This window comes from Scardinius erythrophthalmus, assembly GCF_964197995.2.
Source record: "Scardinius erythrophthalmus genome assembly, chromosome: 3".
Classification (NCBI taxonomy): domain Eukaryota; kingdom Metazoa; phylum Chordata; class Actinopteri; order Cypriniformes; family Leuciscidae; genus Scardinius; species Scardinius erythrophthalmus.
In genome coordinates this window covers 31,562,502-31,579,248 of record NC_138223.1, presented here as the reverse complement: position 1 = coordinate 31,579,248, position 16,747 = coordinate 31,562,502, and the positions used below count along the sequence as shown (strand labels likewise).

The 16,747-nt window shown below is 37.4% G+C and overlaps 1 protein-coding gene across 3 annotated transcripts in view; it reads left to right on the top strand.

Annotated features, from left to right (window-relative positions):
* Positions 1–16,747, top strand: part of vegfc (vascular endothelial growth factor c) — a 74,624-nt gene that overhangs the window by 26,200 nt on the left and 31,677 nt on the right. For 2 of the 3 annotated variants that reach the window (XM_081361914.1, XM_081361913.1), the window contains exons 2-4: positions 9,537–9,747; positions 9,977–10,167; positions 15,207–15,346. In XM_081361914.1, coding sequence (XP_081218040.1) covers positions 9,597–9,747; positions 9,977–10,167; positions 15,207–15,346 — 482 coding nt within the window. In that variant the 5' untranslated portion in view covers positions 9,537–9,596. The remainder of the gene's footprint in view (positions 1–9,536; positions 9,748–9,976; positions 10,168–15,206; positions 15,347–16,747) is intronic. The other variant, XM_081361915.1, reaches the window with a different exon arrangement.

Here is a 16,747-nt window from a genome sequence, read left to right as displayed (position 1 = left end):
TGTTGTCTAATTGGTTTGAGTAGACTTGAGAGATGTTGACTGAACATATGAAAGTCTTTCATGAAAGTTCATTTTTTAGTTCAGATTTTAAGTATTAGTTTAGTTTGCAGTCTTTAGCCAACCCTTTTTTTTTATTGTTGTCTTTGACTTCGGGTTTTCGTAATAGTTTTCGTTAACGATAATCTTGGTATAGAGCCAATCAAAAACGTCGCTCTTCATTCAGGCACTCACTCACATGGACAGACACAGGAGCAAAAAATAATAATAATTAGGCTACTTTCTGGTTTGGACATCTGTAAAAATCTCTTTCTTTAATCAGTAGTGATTGCATTTTCAATTTGAGTAGCTGTTGCTGTCTCCTTCTTTTTGCACTGTCTATAAACTGGCTGTGGATCTCAGTCCCCCTCAGCAGAGGAATTCAGCCCTGACTGTGACCCAGCAGTGTGCCTGAAGCAGCTGGGGGACTGAGATTTTTTGGGGTTTTTTTGCACTTTTTTTTCAGATCCGAGACCACTTTTGCAATTTCCTCTGCAAGGAGAAGCACTGGAATGTGTTATACGGCAGAAAAATCCAGATCACTTAAAATTAGTAACTTTTTTTTTTGCCTGCCTTCTAGGAACCTTATTATAGCCAGTGTGTGGACCACTCTGGGAGTGTAAACTGTTAGTACTGAGTAGTATGGAGTAAGAAAAGTATGGAGACTAGACCCTTGGTAGTAGACTAAGGGCCTGTTCACACCGGGACGAATTTCGCGCGCGATATTTGCCGACGTTTAACACCTCATGACTAAACAAAGGGCGCTAATGTGAGTGTGCACATCGACGTGAAAAACGCCACGCGTAAAAGCGTCATTTTTTAAAAAACGCCTCGGGTTCGTTTTTTTGGTTTGACGCGTCAAAAACTATCCGACCAATGAGATTGGCGCTTTTGCTCACGTGTCTGGAGCTTCTGAAGTTACAGTAAAACACAACTTGGGGGCGCTCAAACACAAAACGGTCTTGCCGAGCACACATACGTAATGGCGAAGAAGATATATGTCGAGTAGCGTCTAAACACTGCCGGGAAGAAATAAGACGAGGAAGATGCAAGGCAAGATGAATGTAGAGCTGCTGGTCTCGTTGGTGTCGGAACATAAATAACTATATGACAAACGCGACAGCGACTACAAAAATCTTGATAAAAGAGAACTGTTATGGAGTGGTATTAAGCGCCATCTAATGTCAGGGAATGAATTTGCATGTTCACTCGGCTCATCGTCAGCGAAAATCGCTTGGGTGTGAACACAAAAAACGTGTTGAAAAACGCTGGCGAATAACGCGCGCCGATATTCGTCCCGGTGTGTACGGGCCTTAAGGCAGTATGAGAAGGGAATTAGTAGTAGGGATTTTTTTGTCTTATGTACCCACAGAGCCCCATCAGTAAGTCTTAAGTACTCCTTTATAGACAATAAATCAGAAATGTTTCTTTTTACACATTATACAGAATATCATTTAACATTGTTGTAAAATTGGTCACCTTTACTGTGATTTGTTTGAGCTAAAACCAGAAAACCTTGCTATTCGTTTCCCTTTACGCCTGAGCTTGTCTGTTCAGTGAGCAATCATGCAGACACTTTCTCTATTAGACAAAATGGCATATTTATTTATAAATCAAATTTAGATATGAAATTTGACAAACATGAAGTCATTAGTCCTCGTCACCAAATTTCAACCACGAGTGGATATGCAATCATTTGTACAGATCTTAATGAGAAGTCATGACTTGCAGTGTAGCAAAGACTTATAGAGACTTACAAAGGAAATGGAAATCTTTCTAAACCCTGAATCACTGCTCTAATGGATAAAACTGGTTTGTGTAGTGACCCGTTCATTTAGTCAGAGTGAGACGAAAAGGAACATGTCGTGCACATGTAGGCTGAGGCCAGAATTATCATCTTAGAAAAAAAAAAAGTACAGTACTGTGTAACATCAACTGCTTTTTTAATTGCTTATTTTATCTTAGAGGTATGTTGCTCTGGAGACCTGGGCAGTGTCCAAAATCACCCCCCTATACCCTCATTTATTATTCCCTACATTAGTTTAGTAATATATTTATATATTATAAATATATAATGGAATGGGCTGCCGCTTTTGCATAGTTTTTGCTTGTTGTTTAAACTTTATTTGAAACTTAGCAAACTGGCAGCTCCAGTAGTGAGATGAAAAGATTTATATTGCATTCTGTCATGGAAACTAATGTATATGTAATGGTGTGGTGTACCCAAGAACAGGCTGAAGACTCAGAAGATTAAATACAAACAACACTTTAATAATAACACTCAAGAATCAGGTAACGAGCAGGGAAACTCACATTAACACAGCAGTGTAGGTATTACAGTGACCACCAGACAAGGAGTGCAGGAGAAGGAACAACTTAAGTAGTGAACACAACAAGGATAATTACTAAACACAGCTGACGCACATTAACTAATAATGACAGTAACCAAGGAGACTGATGAGTAGCGGGAAACTAAACCAAGAAACATGTGACAGATGAAAACACACTGAAAGTCCTTGAACAAAACTAAACTGAACGTGACAGTATAAACCTTAATTAAACAATTTAATATTCATTTCCTAAAAAGGAATTTGTACCTGGATGATATTACGCTGTAGCCACATTGGACCAGCGGTTTGGAAAGTGGATGGATGATTCAGATGTGGGTGACATCTGGTCAGATGTAGGAATTAATTCGGTGCGCAAATCCGTTGAGCATACATCATTGTACATTTGTTATTGCGGTGCATTGTGGGATTGAATGAGTGCACGCGATAACGTCCACTATGGTTTCGAAAACAACTACAAATGGCTGTCCCCTAAAATAGTGCCCTAGTATTTAAGGGTATAGAGGGCGATTTTGGACACAGCCCAAGAAACCAGCACTAAAAAGTCCAATGAATCAACTTAATGAGTGGACAAGTGTTATCAATTCTGTAAATAGAGTCAAGAGAGTCCTCTAGTCTACAGATGATTCATGTAGTTTTATTATAATACATGAGGCAAATGTGTGGAGTCCTTATTATTTTGCATTGTTTTGTGTGTCACACTTAGTATTGATAGGTTAATGTCTGTAGGTTGTCTTCTCTGGTGCCTAAAGGTCTTTATATTTGAATATTAATGCATTGGATTTACAAAAAGAATAGGGAAAATTAAAGTCTGTCATCATTTATTCAGCCTCATGTAATTCCAAAAATGTGTTATTTATTTTGTTTAACTCAAAAGAAGAAATTTTAGCTAAATGCCGAAGCTGCTCTTTTTTATTCAATGAAAGCAGAAACAGTGCAAGAAAAAGGGCAGCTTGGAATTTCAGCTAATTAACTGCTTATGTGTTTAACACAGAAAAGAAAGTCATACAGGTTTGGAACAACTTAAGGGTAAGTAAATGGTGATAGAGTTTTCATTTTTAGACAAACTAATCTTTTAAAGCTTTCTTAAGACTTGTGTAATCCACATGCCAAGACCTATGAATACTCACTGAGTGGATGCTGCTTAAACCTTACTAATGTCACTCTTGACAGTTTCTGTCCTGCCAGGATACATGCTTCATATAATGCTTTAAGTATGCCAAAACAAGAACCCCTCCTGCCCCCACTGTATCTGTGTAGCTTTTTAAAAACGTGTCTACAGGGAGTTTCATTGGGATTTCATGCAGAGCATAATGTTTTGGAGAGCTCAAGAATTGGGTTACAGAACATTAGACCTAATATCCCTATGGTCTTATTGAGTAGTGGGCAACCCTCCAGGCTAATAGTTTTATTGCACCACAGAAACCTTAACCAAGTACGCGTCAGAAGTGCACAGTAATTGCATCCTGACACACGCCCGCCTCTACATGTGAAACGGATCAGACCCAGAAAGCAAGTCTTTCTAAAAAACGAAGAGAGGTTCTTATGGGACTCAGACAAATCTCTAGATTATTTCTTTAAGTCAACATAAAATCAAAATGGCACATTCCTGCTCTTATTATGCATGATTCACAACTTTCCATTTTGGCTGAGATTGATTCAGACATAGGCCGTGCTCTCTGCTGTTATGTGCTCTATGTTGCATCCAATGCTGCTTAGTCATATTAATGGATCCAACAGATACTAGGCTAAAGACTGGAAGAATTATTTCCATGCGGATGCTTTGGTCTCAAGAGCGCATGCAAATGTGCGTTAGCGTGTGTACTGAATCCAGCAGTTGGTTTAGATTCATATGAGAGGCCGTAATATAGAAATCATGAGCTTCATAGTGCAGTCCTCCTACCTTGGGGAGCATCTCAATTGCTTTAGGAAAACGTGACAGATTAGGATTGTTTGTCTGAAATGTGGGATGCTTGGATGTTGAAGAGGGTCTCAGTTACTCTTCAGACTTGTGGCCAGACTTATTCTCCAAGGAATTGGTTCTCCCCTAGGTCAAAGGCTCAAAGCTTGCAGTTAGTTATAGGGTTTCTAGGAGATCATTAGGGGGTTAATGATATTTCAGATCCTCTTACTCTCCTCCTGAGTGTTGGCAAACGTAACCCAGACATGCCCCCAGCAGACTTCAACGACATCATTCTTGTTCAGTGAGCACAGCACCATTCGCAAGCCTGCTCTCTGGAGTCCAATATTGAGGATGAAAGGTATGCCTGGATGGAACAGATGCGAACAGATGTGTTCCTGTGCATATGCACCACTGCTATAATATCCATGATGGGGGCCATGTTTCACCTGAGTTCAGTGAGCATGTGTTATGCTCTGTGTTGATGTCTGTAATACTCCCTAGTGACAGCATTTGGTATTTTCCATTGTGTTGAAAGTAGAAATTAGTATAAGAATGGCTTTGACTTTGCTTTTTATTTACTTGAAAATATAACCTATTGTATGTGTGCAGAAGCAATCTGGTTGAGCACTGTTATGATTATAATCTCTTGTACTGTCTGGTCCTCTCTTCACAATTGCATAACTGCCCATTATAGGTTATAAACCACAATTGACTGCTTGAGAGGCCTTTGTAGCATTAAAATTGCTAATTTTATTTTCTTTCTGAATGGTTAGCTATGAAATAAATGTATCTGTGTAAGAAAGTAGAAATCATGAAATTGTCAATTTTGCTGCTGAAATATTTGAAACAACTGTATTTTCGCTAATACATCAATCAATTCTTGATTAAATAATCGCCAACAAGCTAGTTATCTGTACCTAAGGAGAATATGAAAATGTGAACTCATAAATCATGAATTTGTGATGGCTGACGTTTTGATTAAGCTTTAATGTAGGAGTATGGGGTGACTGTAATGAAAATGGAACTGTATAAACCTGGCCTAAATTTGAATCCTTTTGACTCAGACTAAAGGAATTCATTGGGTGAGGGTGCCTTCCAGAAACCTCATCCAAAATAGCTCCGGATGCTGGTATCAGCTTAGAGGATAAACTCTAACCTCATTGCCAAAAAAGGATCTAGTTGTTTGTGTCATTGTGTCAGTTTTGTGGTTTTCTTCAGGAAACACTACGCCATCAAGAGAATACGTGTTGCTTCAGGGTGTCTGAAATGAGCATTCTGTCTAATGATGCACATTTTATAATCCATCAAACTGTTGACTCACATTTGAACTTTAAAATAATGTCAGTCATGATGGTGTCACTGTCATTATTGGGATCCTGTGCGTGTGTGGCATAAAATGATTTTGTTAAAGTGGAGATGGCATCCTGTCCCAAGTGTTAAACCCATCTGCTTTCTATTGTGGATAATTCAATGAGACATACTTTCTAGCTTGGTGAAGGTGAAGTCTTTTTTTATTGGCCAATAATACAATGTGGCTCATGGCTGGCCACTGATGTTGTATGCATCTATCATCAGGTCATCATTTCATTACATCCCATGAATCACTGCTTTTCGGGGGCCAAATGCAATCTCGTATTGACGCCATTCTCCCTTCAACTTGATTAATCAGATGTACTATTTATTTTCTTTCATTTAAAAATTTCAAACCTTTTTTCTTTAAAGGGATAGTTCACCCTAAAATGAAAATTAAGTCATAATTTACTCACCTTGGTGTTGTTCTAATGCAGTGTGCCGTTCTTTATTTTTCGGACCACAGAAGGAGAAATTTAAAAAATGTCCCACTCGCACTCGTCCATATAATGGCAGTGAATTAGCGACCAGTGTCAAGCTTTTAAGAAAAGATGCAAAAGTATCACAGAATGGTCTCATGCCAAGCGTTATGTGGGTATATGAGGGTAGTCTAGCAACTCTCCGTTGACTTTCGGAGCTGTAAAAACCTAAATTGGGTCAGGCCAATCACATCGTGTATAGAGTAGGCGGGGCGGGCTTAAGATAATGACGACAGAGTTGTGACGGTTCCCTGCTACTTGAAAACAAAGAATGGTGGCAGCTGCTGGCGAACATTCTTTCGAATCGGCTTTGGCCGCGACTCTGGAGGACTTGGAGTTAAGTTTTTCTTTGAGAAAAGAGCAAAGAGCTTAAGTCATTCTTGCCGGCCAGATTCAAAAGTTGAATCTATCAACTAACGCAGAACTAACGTAAGCTCCGCTGTTGGGAAAACGCTCTGGTTGGTTGAAGAACTGTCCTATTGCGTGCAGAGTGAATTTGAAAGACAGCCGTTTATCCCGCCCCTCGGATTGAGCCGTGTCTATGATGAGTTGCCAGACCTAACATCTTGATGTAGGTCTGGCTTGCCAGGCTAGCAGTTAGTTGTATGCAATTTGAATTTTATCTTTAAATGAAATTAAATGTGAATTTAACATGATATTTGATACTGAGTCTGATAGGTAAATGGGGATGAAATATAATTTAGTAAATTTATTATTTTTTATTATTATGCACTAAAATGTATTTTTTTTTGTAATATTAGAATAAAGCTATCCCTAATATTATGAATTAGATCACAAGAGTAAAACAATGAATGCATTTCTGGGTCAAGTGCTCTTAGACTTCATGGTTCCTATTTGTATCGTTCTCTCATCAGTGTCTTTTTTTAGTTGCCACTAAAACATAAAAATAGGGCATTGTATTAGCATTTTTACAATTACCAAACCTGAAGTTTGGGCCTGACTCACGTGTGAATGTGTCTGTGTTCTGTGCTCCACACATCATTTTCTCAGTCCATTGTTTCTGGTAGGAAACAGACCAGTGTGTTATTTCAGGAATCACTGTAAACAAAGGCATGGAAGAGGCCACATACAATAGTCTTGTTCATACTCTTTTTGTGGTATTTGGGTTTCCTGGATAAACAGAAGGGAGTCAATGCAGAAGTGGTCATTTCCTACAAGGATTATATTTTTCCTCTTTCCACGATTAGAGCTATTTTCCTTGGTATGTGGTACAACTGAATGTTTGCAGGTAACAATGTGGGTTTAGAATCGTGTTCAGCTACTATGTCAAAGGTTTTATGATAACATTTGAAACTATGCAATCTTAAAGTCATATTTCATGTAAATGGTTACATTTGTATATATTCTGGCACAGCGAAGTGTCCTGTATCATGAAAAATGGCCTTCAAGTTTATACTTTCAAAAAATTGTCAAACTGTAAAGCTCCTGTTTGTTCTGAGGATCTCCTTTGAAAGTGAGTTTGGTAGGGAGGCCTAGAAAAGCATTGCTTGTACTTATCCGGCCCCCCAAAAAAGTATTTTATGTTAATAATAAGTTTTACAGCAAAATGTCCTCATTTCCTACCATTTGATTTTATAAATTGTCTGCCGTAAACTTGGTGATTTGCCTAATGAGATTTCGCTAAAAAAAAAAGTATGTTTATTCACCAGTCAAATGTGATACAGAGTGGCTGGAACCAATACCAAAGACTGGCCTTCTGGAAAGGGGAATTCTGTTGAGACTCAATTTCTAGTTGTTGTTTTTCTAAAAAAATTTAACACCTCTACAAGAGGGGGAGGGTGTTTTTTTATCGACAGCCATGATCAGCTATGTGGGTAAACTGGGCATGTTTCCTGGAATGTCCCAGACAGCAGTATCATTTTCCATCAGGGACTTCAGGCTGTTTCAGACGCCGTTGGTGTTTTCACACTTCTTGCAAACTTTCATTCCGCTGCGGATTGCGGGGAGGTCAAGACTTTGGGGGTTTGATTGCGTGTGCTAGGGTGTCTCTTGCTGCTGACAGACATGGCTCCGTCTTCACAGGCAACCCTGGATCCCATCCATCAGCTTACTGAGTAAGCAATACTTTCAATTGGCTGAGTCGAGACCATTGAGTTCTGACCATTCCATCCATTAAAGCATGATTTGCATGTCTCAGTTTCACTCTTCACATTCACACATTTTGACATGGGAAAGCTTTACTTATATCTGTTGGTTTACTGTGGTACATTCATTTTAAAAACCCATCTGATGAGTAAATAGTGATTTGTAGTGTCAGCATGATTAAATACAACAAAATGTTACCGGCGTACAGTTGGCCATTATAACTGTCTAGTGATAAGAACATGATAAAACAATTGAAAAGTTAATCACTTGTGTTTATTATCCCTGATTAGATCTTCAAATATTGATTCAGTGAGTAGAGTCACAAACCATCTTTTCTAAATCAATTAGAGATTGAAACATTCAATAAAAATAACATTAAAACAATTGATATTTCTCTTAGTCGCTTTGGGATTTATACAATATGGCATGCTTAACTGTTGCAGTAGTTCTTTCCAGCACGTTGATCAAATCCTCTTCAGTATGTATAGCTCTGGTGTTGGCGTAACTATGTTGCTGTCCAAGGAATAGTTAGCCCAAAAATGAAAATTCTGTCATCATTTACTCATGTCTTTCCAAAACTGTATGAATTTCTTATTTGGAACATGAAAGAAACAATTTCTTTCTTTTTTTTCATACAGTGACAGTCAATGGGTAACCAAAACTTTTGGTTGACAACATAAATGATGACAGAATTAAACATTTTGTGTGAACTATCCTGTTAAGTGTTACTCTGGTATAGAATCCCTCTTAATGGGATAGTCCACTCAAAAATGAAAATTCTGCCATCATTTACTCATCCTTATATTGTTCTAAACCTGTGTAACTTTCTTTCTTCTGCAGAATGTAAAATATGTTTTGAAGAATGTTGGTAAACAAACAGTTTCGTGGACAAAAATCTGTGGTTTTTGGGCAGTTTTTGAACCAAAATTACATTGGAAGTCAATGGGAACCAAAATGTCTAGTTACCAAACAGTTTCCATTGACTTACATTGTAATTTTTGTTCATATAATGGAAGTCAGTCAGAACCAAAACTGTTTGGTCACCAACATTCTTCAAAATATCTTCTTTTATGTTCTGCTGAAGAAAGATTGTCACACAGTTTTGGAAAGAGTAAATGATGACAGAATTGTCATTTTGGGTGGACTATCCTTTTAAGAAAGAGTAATTTTTCTGGTATTTGGTATTTCCAACAAGTCTCAAAAATTGTGTCCTTCCCTAAGAAAAAGTTAATTGTGACAGAAGAAATGTGAAGAATTCTTTGTAGGAGAAGCTGACAGGCTGCTGTTTTATTCTGTTTCTCTGTGTCTTATCAGGAGCATTCAGAGCCAGACCAGGTGGAGCAGTTACGTTCAGCGGGTAGCGTGGATGAACTTATGAGGATAGTTTACCCCAGTTACTGGAGCATGCTGAAGTGTCGTTCCAAGGCGGGATCGCGCTTACCTCACAGAGAATACAGCTCCACAGAAACAAGGTCGGAGGAGGCCACCTTTGCGGCTGCTTTCATCAATCTTGAAATTATTAAAAGTGAGTGACTTAATTTAAGACCGGCACAGATTGTGCTGGCAGTGTTTTTTTTGTCATTATTGTCTAGAATTTATGCTTTTTGACAGTCCTGACAAAAAGTTTCTTTAGGATGCCAAGAATGTGTCAGACCCTGATCTGCAATAATTGCAGTGCATACAAATCCATGTATTTCACTGCTGGCCTTTTTTTTAATGTGCCTCTTCTTCCTGTCTCGCTGCGCTTCCTCCAGGTATTGAGACAGAGTGGAGAAAGACCCTGTGCATGCCACGCCAAGTTTGTTTAGATGTGGGGAAAGAGTTTGGGGCAGCTACAAACACCTTCTATAAACCACCCTGCGTGTCTGTCTACAGATGTGGGGGCTGCTGTAACAGTGAGGAGCATCAGTGCGTGAACATCAGCACTTCATACATCAGCAAGACGGTGAGTGACTCTTTCAGCATGTGTTTGTGTCCACAAATCTGTTTGGAACCAATGATGAGCAGTACTGACCTTAAAGTGTACCTTTGCTGATGTTAGTGTAACCCCAACATCTCGCAAGAGAGAAGAACTAAGAAAAGGGCAACAACCACAGTGTGTTTCTTGCAAATATAACAAAGTTTATTATACAACATTCAACAGTAGCACATTGGGTATTAAGAAATTGAAAAGAAACAAAACAGATAAAAAGATATATATATATATATATATATATATATATATATATATATATATATATATATATATATATATATATATATATATATATATATATATATATATATATATATATATATATATATATATATATATATATATATATATATATATATATATATATATATTCTTTTTTTTTTTTTTTTTTTTTTTACAGTTTAACAGGGTTCCCAATCCTTTCCAATGGTTATTGCATGCCAATAAGTGCACATTCAACAATTTCACTCCAAACTCCAAAGCAAAAGTAATCAAATCAAACCACCATAAATTATTCCCCCCACCTTAACAGAGTAACCCATCTATAAGGAAATGGGAACCACAAAAGAAACAAAACAATCTCACACATTAAATCACTTTGCCACTTCACCATGCACTTCATCTCTTCAGACACCCCTTTAAACCACCAATGTTTTCAATAAAAAGTAAACGGCAATCATGCATCATGTGTAAAGAACAAAGAAAATACAATTCATGATTGCCCTATAAAAAAAAAAAAACATTCAACATAAAAAAAAAGAAATTACAATATAAAATGCTTAAAACCAAATTTCCCAAATCAATTCCATTGAGATCAGTACCTGTATTCGTACATGTATCTGCTTAATTCTCTGAGGAACCATTCAACCCATTTCCCAGAAGGACACTACAACAAAAATCAAATACAAATGTTAAAACTAAACAACTCACTTTAGCCATAATAAATCACAACCCTTACCTTCACATTTCATTTCTATGCTGCTCATTAATCAACTGTCTTTTCATCTGCTATTACACAGCCTTGAAAAATGCCACACAGCTTCTCCTTAGCACATGGTACCACAAAGAGGAAGCCCAACCAGTTTGATTTCCTTTTATAGTGCCTTGACTCATGGGCTTTGTAGTGCAACCAATTTGAAATTCAAGGTTTTTTGTCAAGCTTATTGTGTCATTCGGTGGACTTTTGATAGCATCAGGACTTTTGTGAAAACTACAGATTATACTTCCGCATTTTTTTATCCGTGCCGATTGACAGTCAGATCGACAGAGGGTTATTAACAGAACAGTTATTCTAAGGGTAGGTTTATAACAAAAAAAAAATATTGTACTTTTATACTCTTTAAACAGCATTATGGTGAAATGTAACATTATGGCAGCAGCTTTCTTACCTTACAAGTACATTTTCCTCTGTTTTCTCTAGTCAGGTAGCACTGATTTCAAACAGTTTATTTTTGCTTTTCATCTGCATAGGCAGCCAAGTTTCACTGAAAGTCAATTTTGTCAGCGCGGAAGTACCCCTTTAATACTAACATTGGGGAATGCAGGAATAATGACTTCAAAATGAAAAAAATAAATAAAATCTATTGATTTGATAAATATTTATATGACTGACTATCCCAAAACACAAGGATTAAGAGATTTATACAGTTATTTTATGTTAACTATAAATATACTATAAATGAAGTTATTTCTAAAAATAGGATTGTCTTTTAAATTTGACACACTTTCAGTTTAAGCTCCGCCCACATCTAGTTCTGTCTGAATACAGATGCAGAATATTTTTTCATTGTATCAAATACAGATACATATGTAGGCAACTGTTTCGTTGCATACCCTTAACTAACACCTTATATATAAATCCATTTCTCACAAATATATATAATATACACAATATATAATTTAATTGTAAACTTGAATAATCTTACTGAATAAAATTACTGCTTTGAATAAAAGTGTCTGCTTTTGTTTTAAAGCCTACTTCCCTGTGCAGAGAGAACTTATCTGTTCAGCTTTGATTTAGAGAGTTGTGGACAAGGCAGGGGTTTGGTTGGGAGGTCATGGCTGTGAATTATTTGCAAGAAGGCCTCCTTTAATTGCCCACTTATTTTGGGTGGGCTGACCTTAGCAGGCAATGGGTTCTCCTCTTGTGATTTAAACCATGACGCCCTCCCACCAGTTGAGCATCTGAGCAGGTCAAGGTCTCCATGTCCACGCTACTGCAGCAGAGACGTACCACTCCCATTCTGGGCACAAAGCCTGAACAACAGATGCAATCTGAAGATGTTTCAATATATTTTAGTAAGATTCGGATTATGAAATCACAAGCTCCAGGTTTCATTGACAAAATGACTGGGTCAAGAGTAAAATATTCATCAGATGAGCATGGTTGTGTTTTGAATTAATGGTATTATTATTGATACAATATTGACATTGGGAACAATATAATGTAATGACAACATGACGTCAAGAGTGAAATATCAAGTTTATATCTGTGATGTACTGTAACTGTAACAAGGGAATCTGTTAGCTTGTCATCTAAAAAAAAACATATTAAATGGATTTCTGGTTTTATCAAACCCTTGTCTCACCTGCACATATGTAATACTCATGCCTAGTAGACTGTTAATCCTGCAGTAAAGTCATTTTATCATCAAGACTGGTGGGATGACAGATTTACAAAGTGATCAAGTGAAGCTTTTGGGATCACTTGTCCTGGTAAAAGCAGTTAACTACTAAATAATGGAGTTCTGCAAACATCAAAGAAAGAGAGTATTTCACAAGCTTTCGGCCCTATTCCATTTAACCAGATCAATCTTCTGTATGCTGAGTAGAGCTGGCTTGTTAGTGTTTCCATTGTATTTGATTTAACATTAGGGGGCCCCTATCTTACACCCGGCACGATGCAAGTATTTTTTTGCTAGTTTCAGTCCGACGCAGTTATCATTTTCACGTCCTGCGCCACGTTGTTTAAATAGCAAATGCATTTGCACCCATTTGTGTGCCCATGGGCATGCTGGTCTGAAAACGAGGTGTGTTCTTTCGCATTGTTGGTGTGTTGCTATTTTGAGGCAACAGAAATAGACTGCGCCATTGACCAACTGAAACCTGGTCTAAAGTCAATGGCGACATGGTGGAATCTGGCTTGTCCCGTAGATGGTCTGCTTGCGCACTTTCCGTTTGCGCTCTGGAGACGCGTTCGGTCTTTCCACTATCAAATTCCGCCATGTAAAGAGCGAATCTGCCATGGCACGAGCGCAACTGGCATTTAAAGGGAATGGGAGATGAGACTCTGATTGGTTTAACGTACGTAAATCCCAAAACACACCCATTACTCATTAAGAGAATAGGGACAACCCCTTTAGACCATTTTTCCCATCGTTAAACTAGCAAAAGTGGATTCGGATACACCCTAAGTGAACTTGCACCCTGCACTTTAGACCATGCGGTTAGATCGTTAAAATAGGGCCCTAAGGTGTTAAAAATAGTTTTCTAATTACATTTTGCCTTTGTATTACCTGTGCATTCTGGATTGATGCCAGTCCGATACAATACATTTTCATAGATTTTGAATGCTAAAGAAGTTATCTTTAGATGTACTGTAGCTATGCAATTAGAAAGTGGCTATATGATGCTTCTGTGTACCTAAGAGGCATAGAAGAAGATGAGTCCAAGGAGAGGCAGAAAAGAATATCTGAAGTGAGCCAACCAGAGGAGACTGGAATATCCCATAATTCTCTTCCTCATCGGACATAATTAATTTATTTGTACCATGAGAGCTCCTGATCCAACAGGAGCTGAAATTGGAGGTTTAACATTCCAGAATGTTTGGAAGCTTGTTTGTTTGTTTGTTTATCTTGCTGAAAGAATGTGCTGCCTTGGTTGCTGAAGGTTTCTATAGCACCCACTATTCATGTCAAAGACACTGAACTTAGTGGAAGAGTAGAAATAAGAGTTTGATGAGTAGACAAGACAATACAGACCAAAAATGAAATTTATGGCATCTAAGCCTCATGTCGTTCCAGGCCTGTATGACTTTCTTTCCATGTTCTTTTCCATGCAATTACAATTATTTTTACTTTAAGTTTTCAAACTTAAAAAAGACAAAGCAATCACCATAAAAGTATCCTAAAGGTGGTGATTTACCACTCACAGCTCAATGAAGGACAGTTTATCAATGAATTTCGATTGGTTTTTAAGTTCATTGATGCTATTGTACTAGCACACAAGTCATATGGTGCTTCAAAGCACCATATGTGCTCAGATATTCAGATATTCTCCTTTTATGTTCCACAGAGGAAATAAAGTAATATGCATTTGGAGCAACATAAGGGTGAGTAAATAAGGACAGAATTTTCATTTCTGGGTGAACTGTCCTATTAAGGAATTAATTGAATCATGTAGATTAGTCAGATCCAATGATGCTTTTAGGCAAATTAGATTTTTTGAAAGCACACCTACTTTCCTAATGTTCTCACTCATTCTCATAAAAAAAATCAACAATGAGACTCAATGTCATTTATGATCTATATGACATAAAACATAAAACAAAAACTAAATGTACTTGGCCATTTTGGCAGCACATTACCGTTACTAGCACTTATGATTGCACATTCAACATAAATTCCTTGGAATGTTTCCCCATAGCTGGAGGAAGTTTTGATTTATTGGTCTAACATTATTTGCCTGCCTTGCAAATTATCTTGCACGAGTTCCCCATTACCCATTTCCCCTTACCAGTTTGTTTGATCAGACTGTAGTTGTGGTTGTGTCTGTACACTGATTTCACAGAAAGACTGTGCAATCACAGTTGCACAACTCCTTTAGACATAAATCCATTCATTAATCTTGATTTAGATATAATTGACTGCCCACAATTCATTTTGACATCTAGCAAACTCCTAAAAGTATAAGTAACCTTTCATGCGGTCTCGCATCTTACGTCAGTTAGTCTGTGTTAGTCTGTAGTATTTTATTGAAAATGTGACCTTTCTACTATTTTCACTCTGCAGTTGTTTGAAATCACAGTTCCTATCAAGCAAGGGACCAAGCCAGTCACCATAAGCTTCGCCAACCACACTTCCTGCAGCTGTTTGTCAAAACTGGATGTGTACCGACAGCGGCACTCAATCATACGAAGGGCCCTAGCAGAGTAAGTGTTCACACTCCTTTATATTTCCCAAAGCCCTATTTTTGAAGTGTGTAAACCCAAATGTTTTATGTCAAGGGTTTTAACATGTTAAATATTTAAGTTTACAGTATTCTCTCATTTATTTGTTCTTTTGAACGTTTGAGAGGTTAGACTAGAATGTCAATGTTAGACTAACACTGGTCTACACAGGGCTCAACTGTTGTCACGTTGCATCACGCCACATCAGCTTGAGGCTGTCTGTGAATGTGAAAACCATGGTTCCAAATCCATTTGTACTTTTTTTCAAGTAGCGCAAGGAGTTATGTTAGAACTAGAACAGGGATTCAGTTTATTGTCTCATCCATGTGTAGTCAGTCTCACTGATTATGTATAATGGTATAAGAGTGACATTTTGAATATAAATATAAAACTGTAGTTTTCCTTTTGAAGGTTGGGCACATTTTAGCTATGTTCCAATATCTAGTCAGTCAAGCACCTAAATAGGCAGCTCCTAAACATCCTGGAGCCTCTCAAGTGATCCATTTGGAGCCCTCTAGGTAGCAATGCTGCACACCACATAAGAGACTTGACAAGTTGGATAACACTTTATTTTAAAGTGTCCTTGTTACATGTAGTTACTCTAGTAATAACTTAAAATTATGCATAATTACATGTAACTAAGTACTAAGTAAGTAAATGTAGTTAATTAATACAACTCGTTACTGAAAGGGATAGTTCACCCAGAAATGAAAAATCTTTTATTATTTACTCTCCCTCATGTCGTTCCAAACCCGTAAGTCTTCGGAACACAAATGAAGATCTTCACAACTGTAACTTTGACGCTTCAAAAAGTTCATAAAGAGATTGAAAAACTAATTCATATGAAATGTGGTTTAGTCAAAATTTTCTGAAGAGACGAGATCGCTTTATATAATAAACAGATTGAATTTAGGCTTTTATGCACATAAACATTAATCAACTCACACATCAGTTGTGGTAAACGGAAGCTCAAGCATGATCAATGTTTATATGTTACAGAATTTACATTTTTGGTGAACGATCCCTTTAAATGTATATAATTACACTGAAACAAGGATACCACGATCCCAAGGATACCAAGGAATCCACGCAATAGGGAATTTTACGTAAGGGAGATTTTTTTTTTTTGCTACGGGTTCAAGCTGCTTACATGGTTTATCAGTGTACCGACAGAAAGTGGCTTGATTTTAAAGTGACTTCTGTATGAACCGTGCATCATTCATCACTACACTATTGACACTGGTCCTAATTTGTGACTGCACTTTAAGATTATATGAGCTAATAATCTAAAAAAAACAGTAGCACATACAAATAGAGTAAAATATTTTTTTTTTTATCCCACTGAGCTATTTTGTTAACACACATCAATAAAGTTTTTGAATC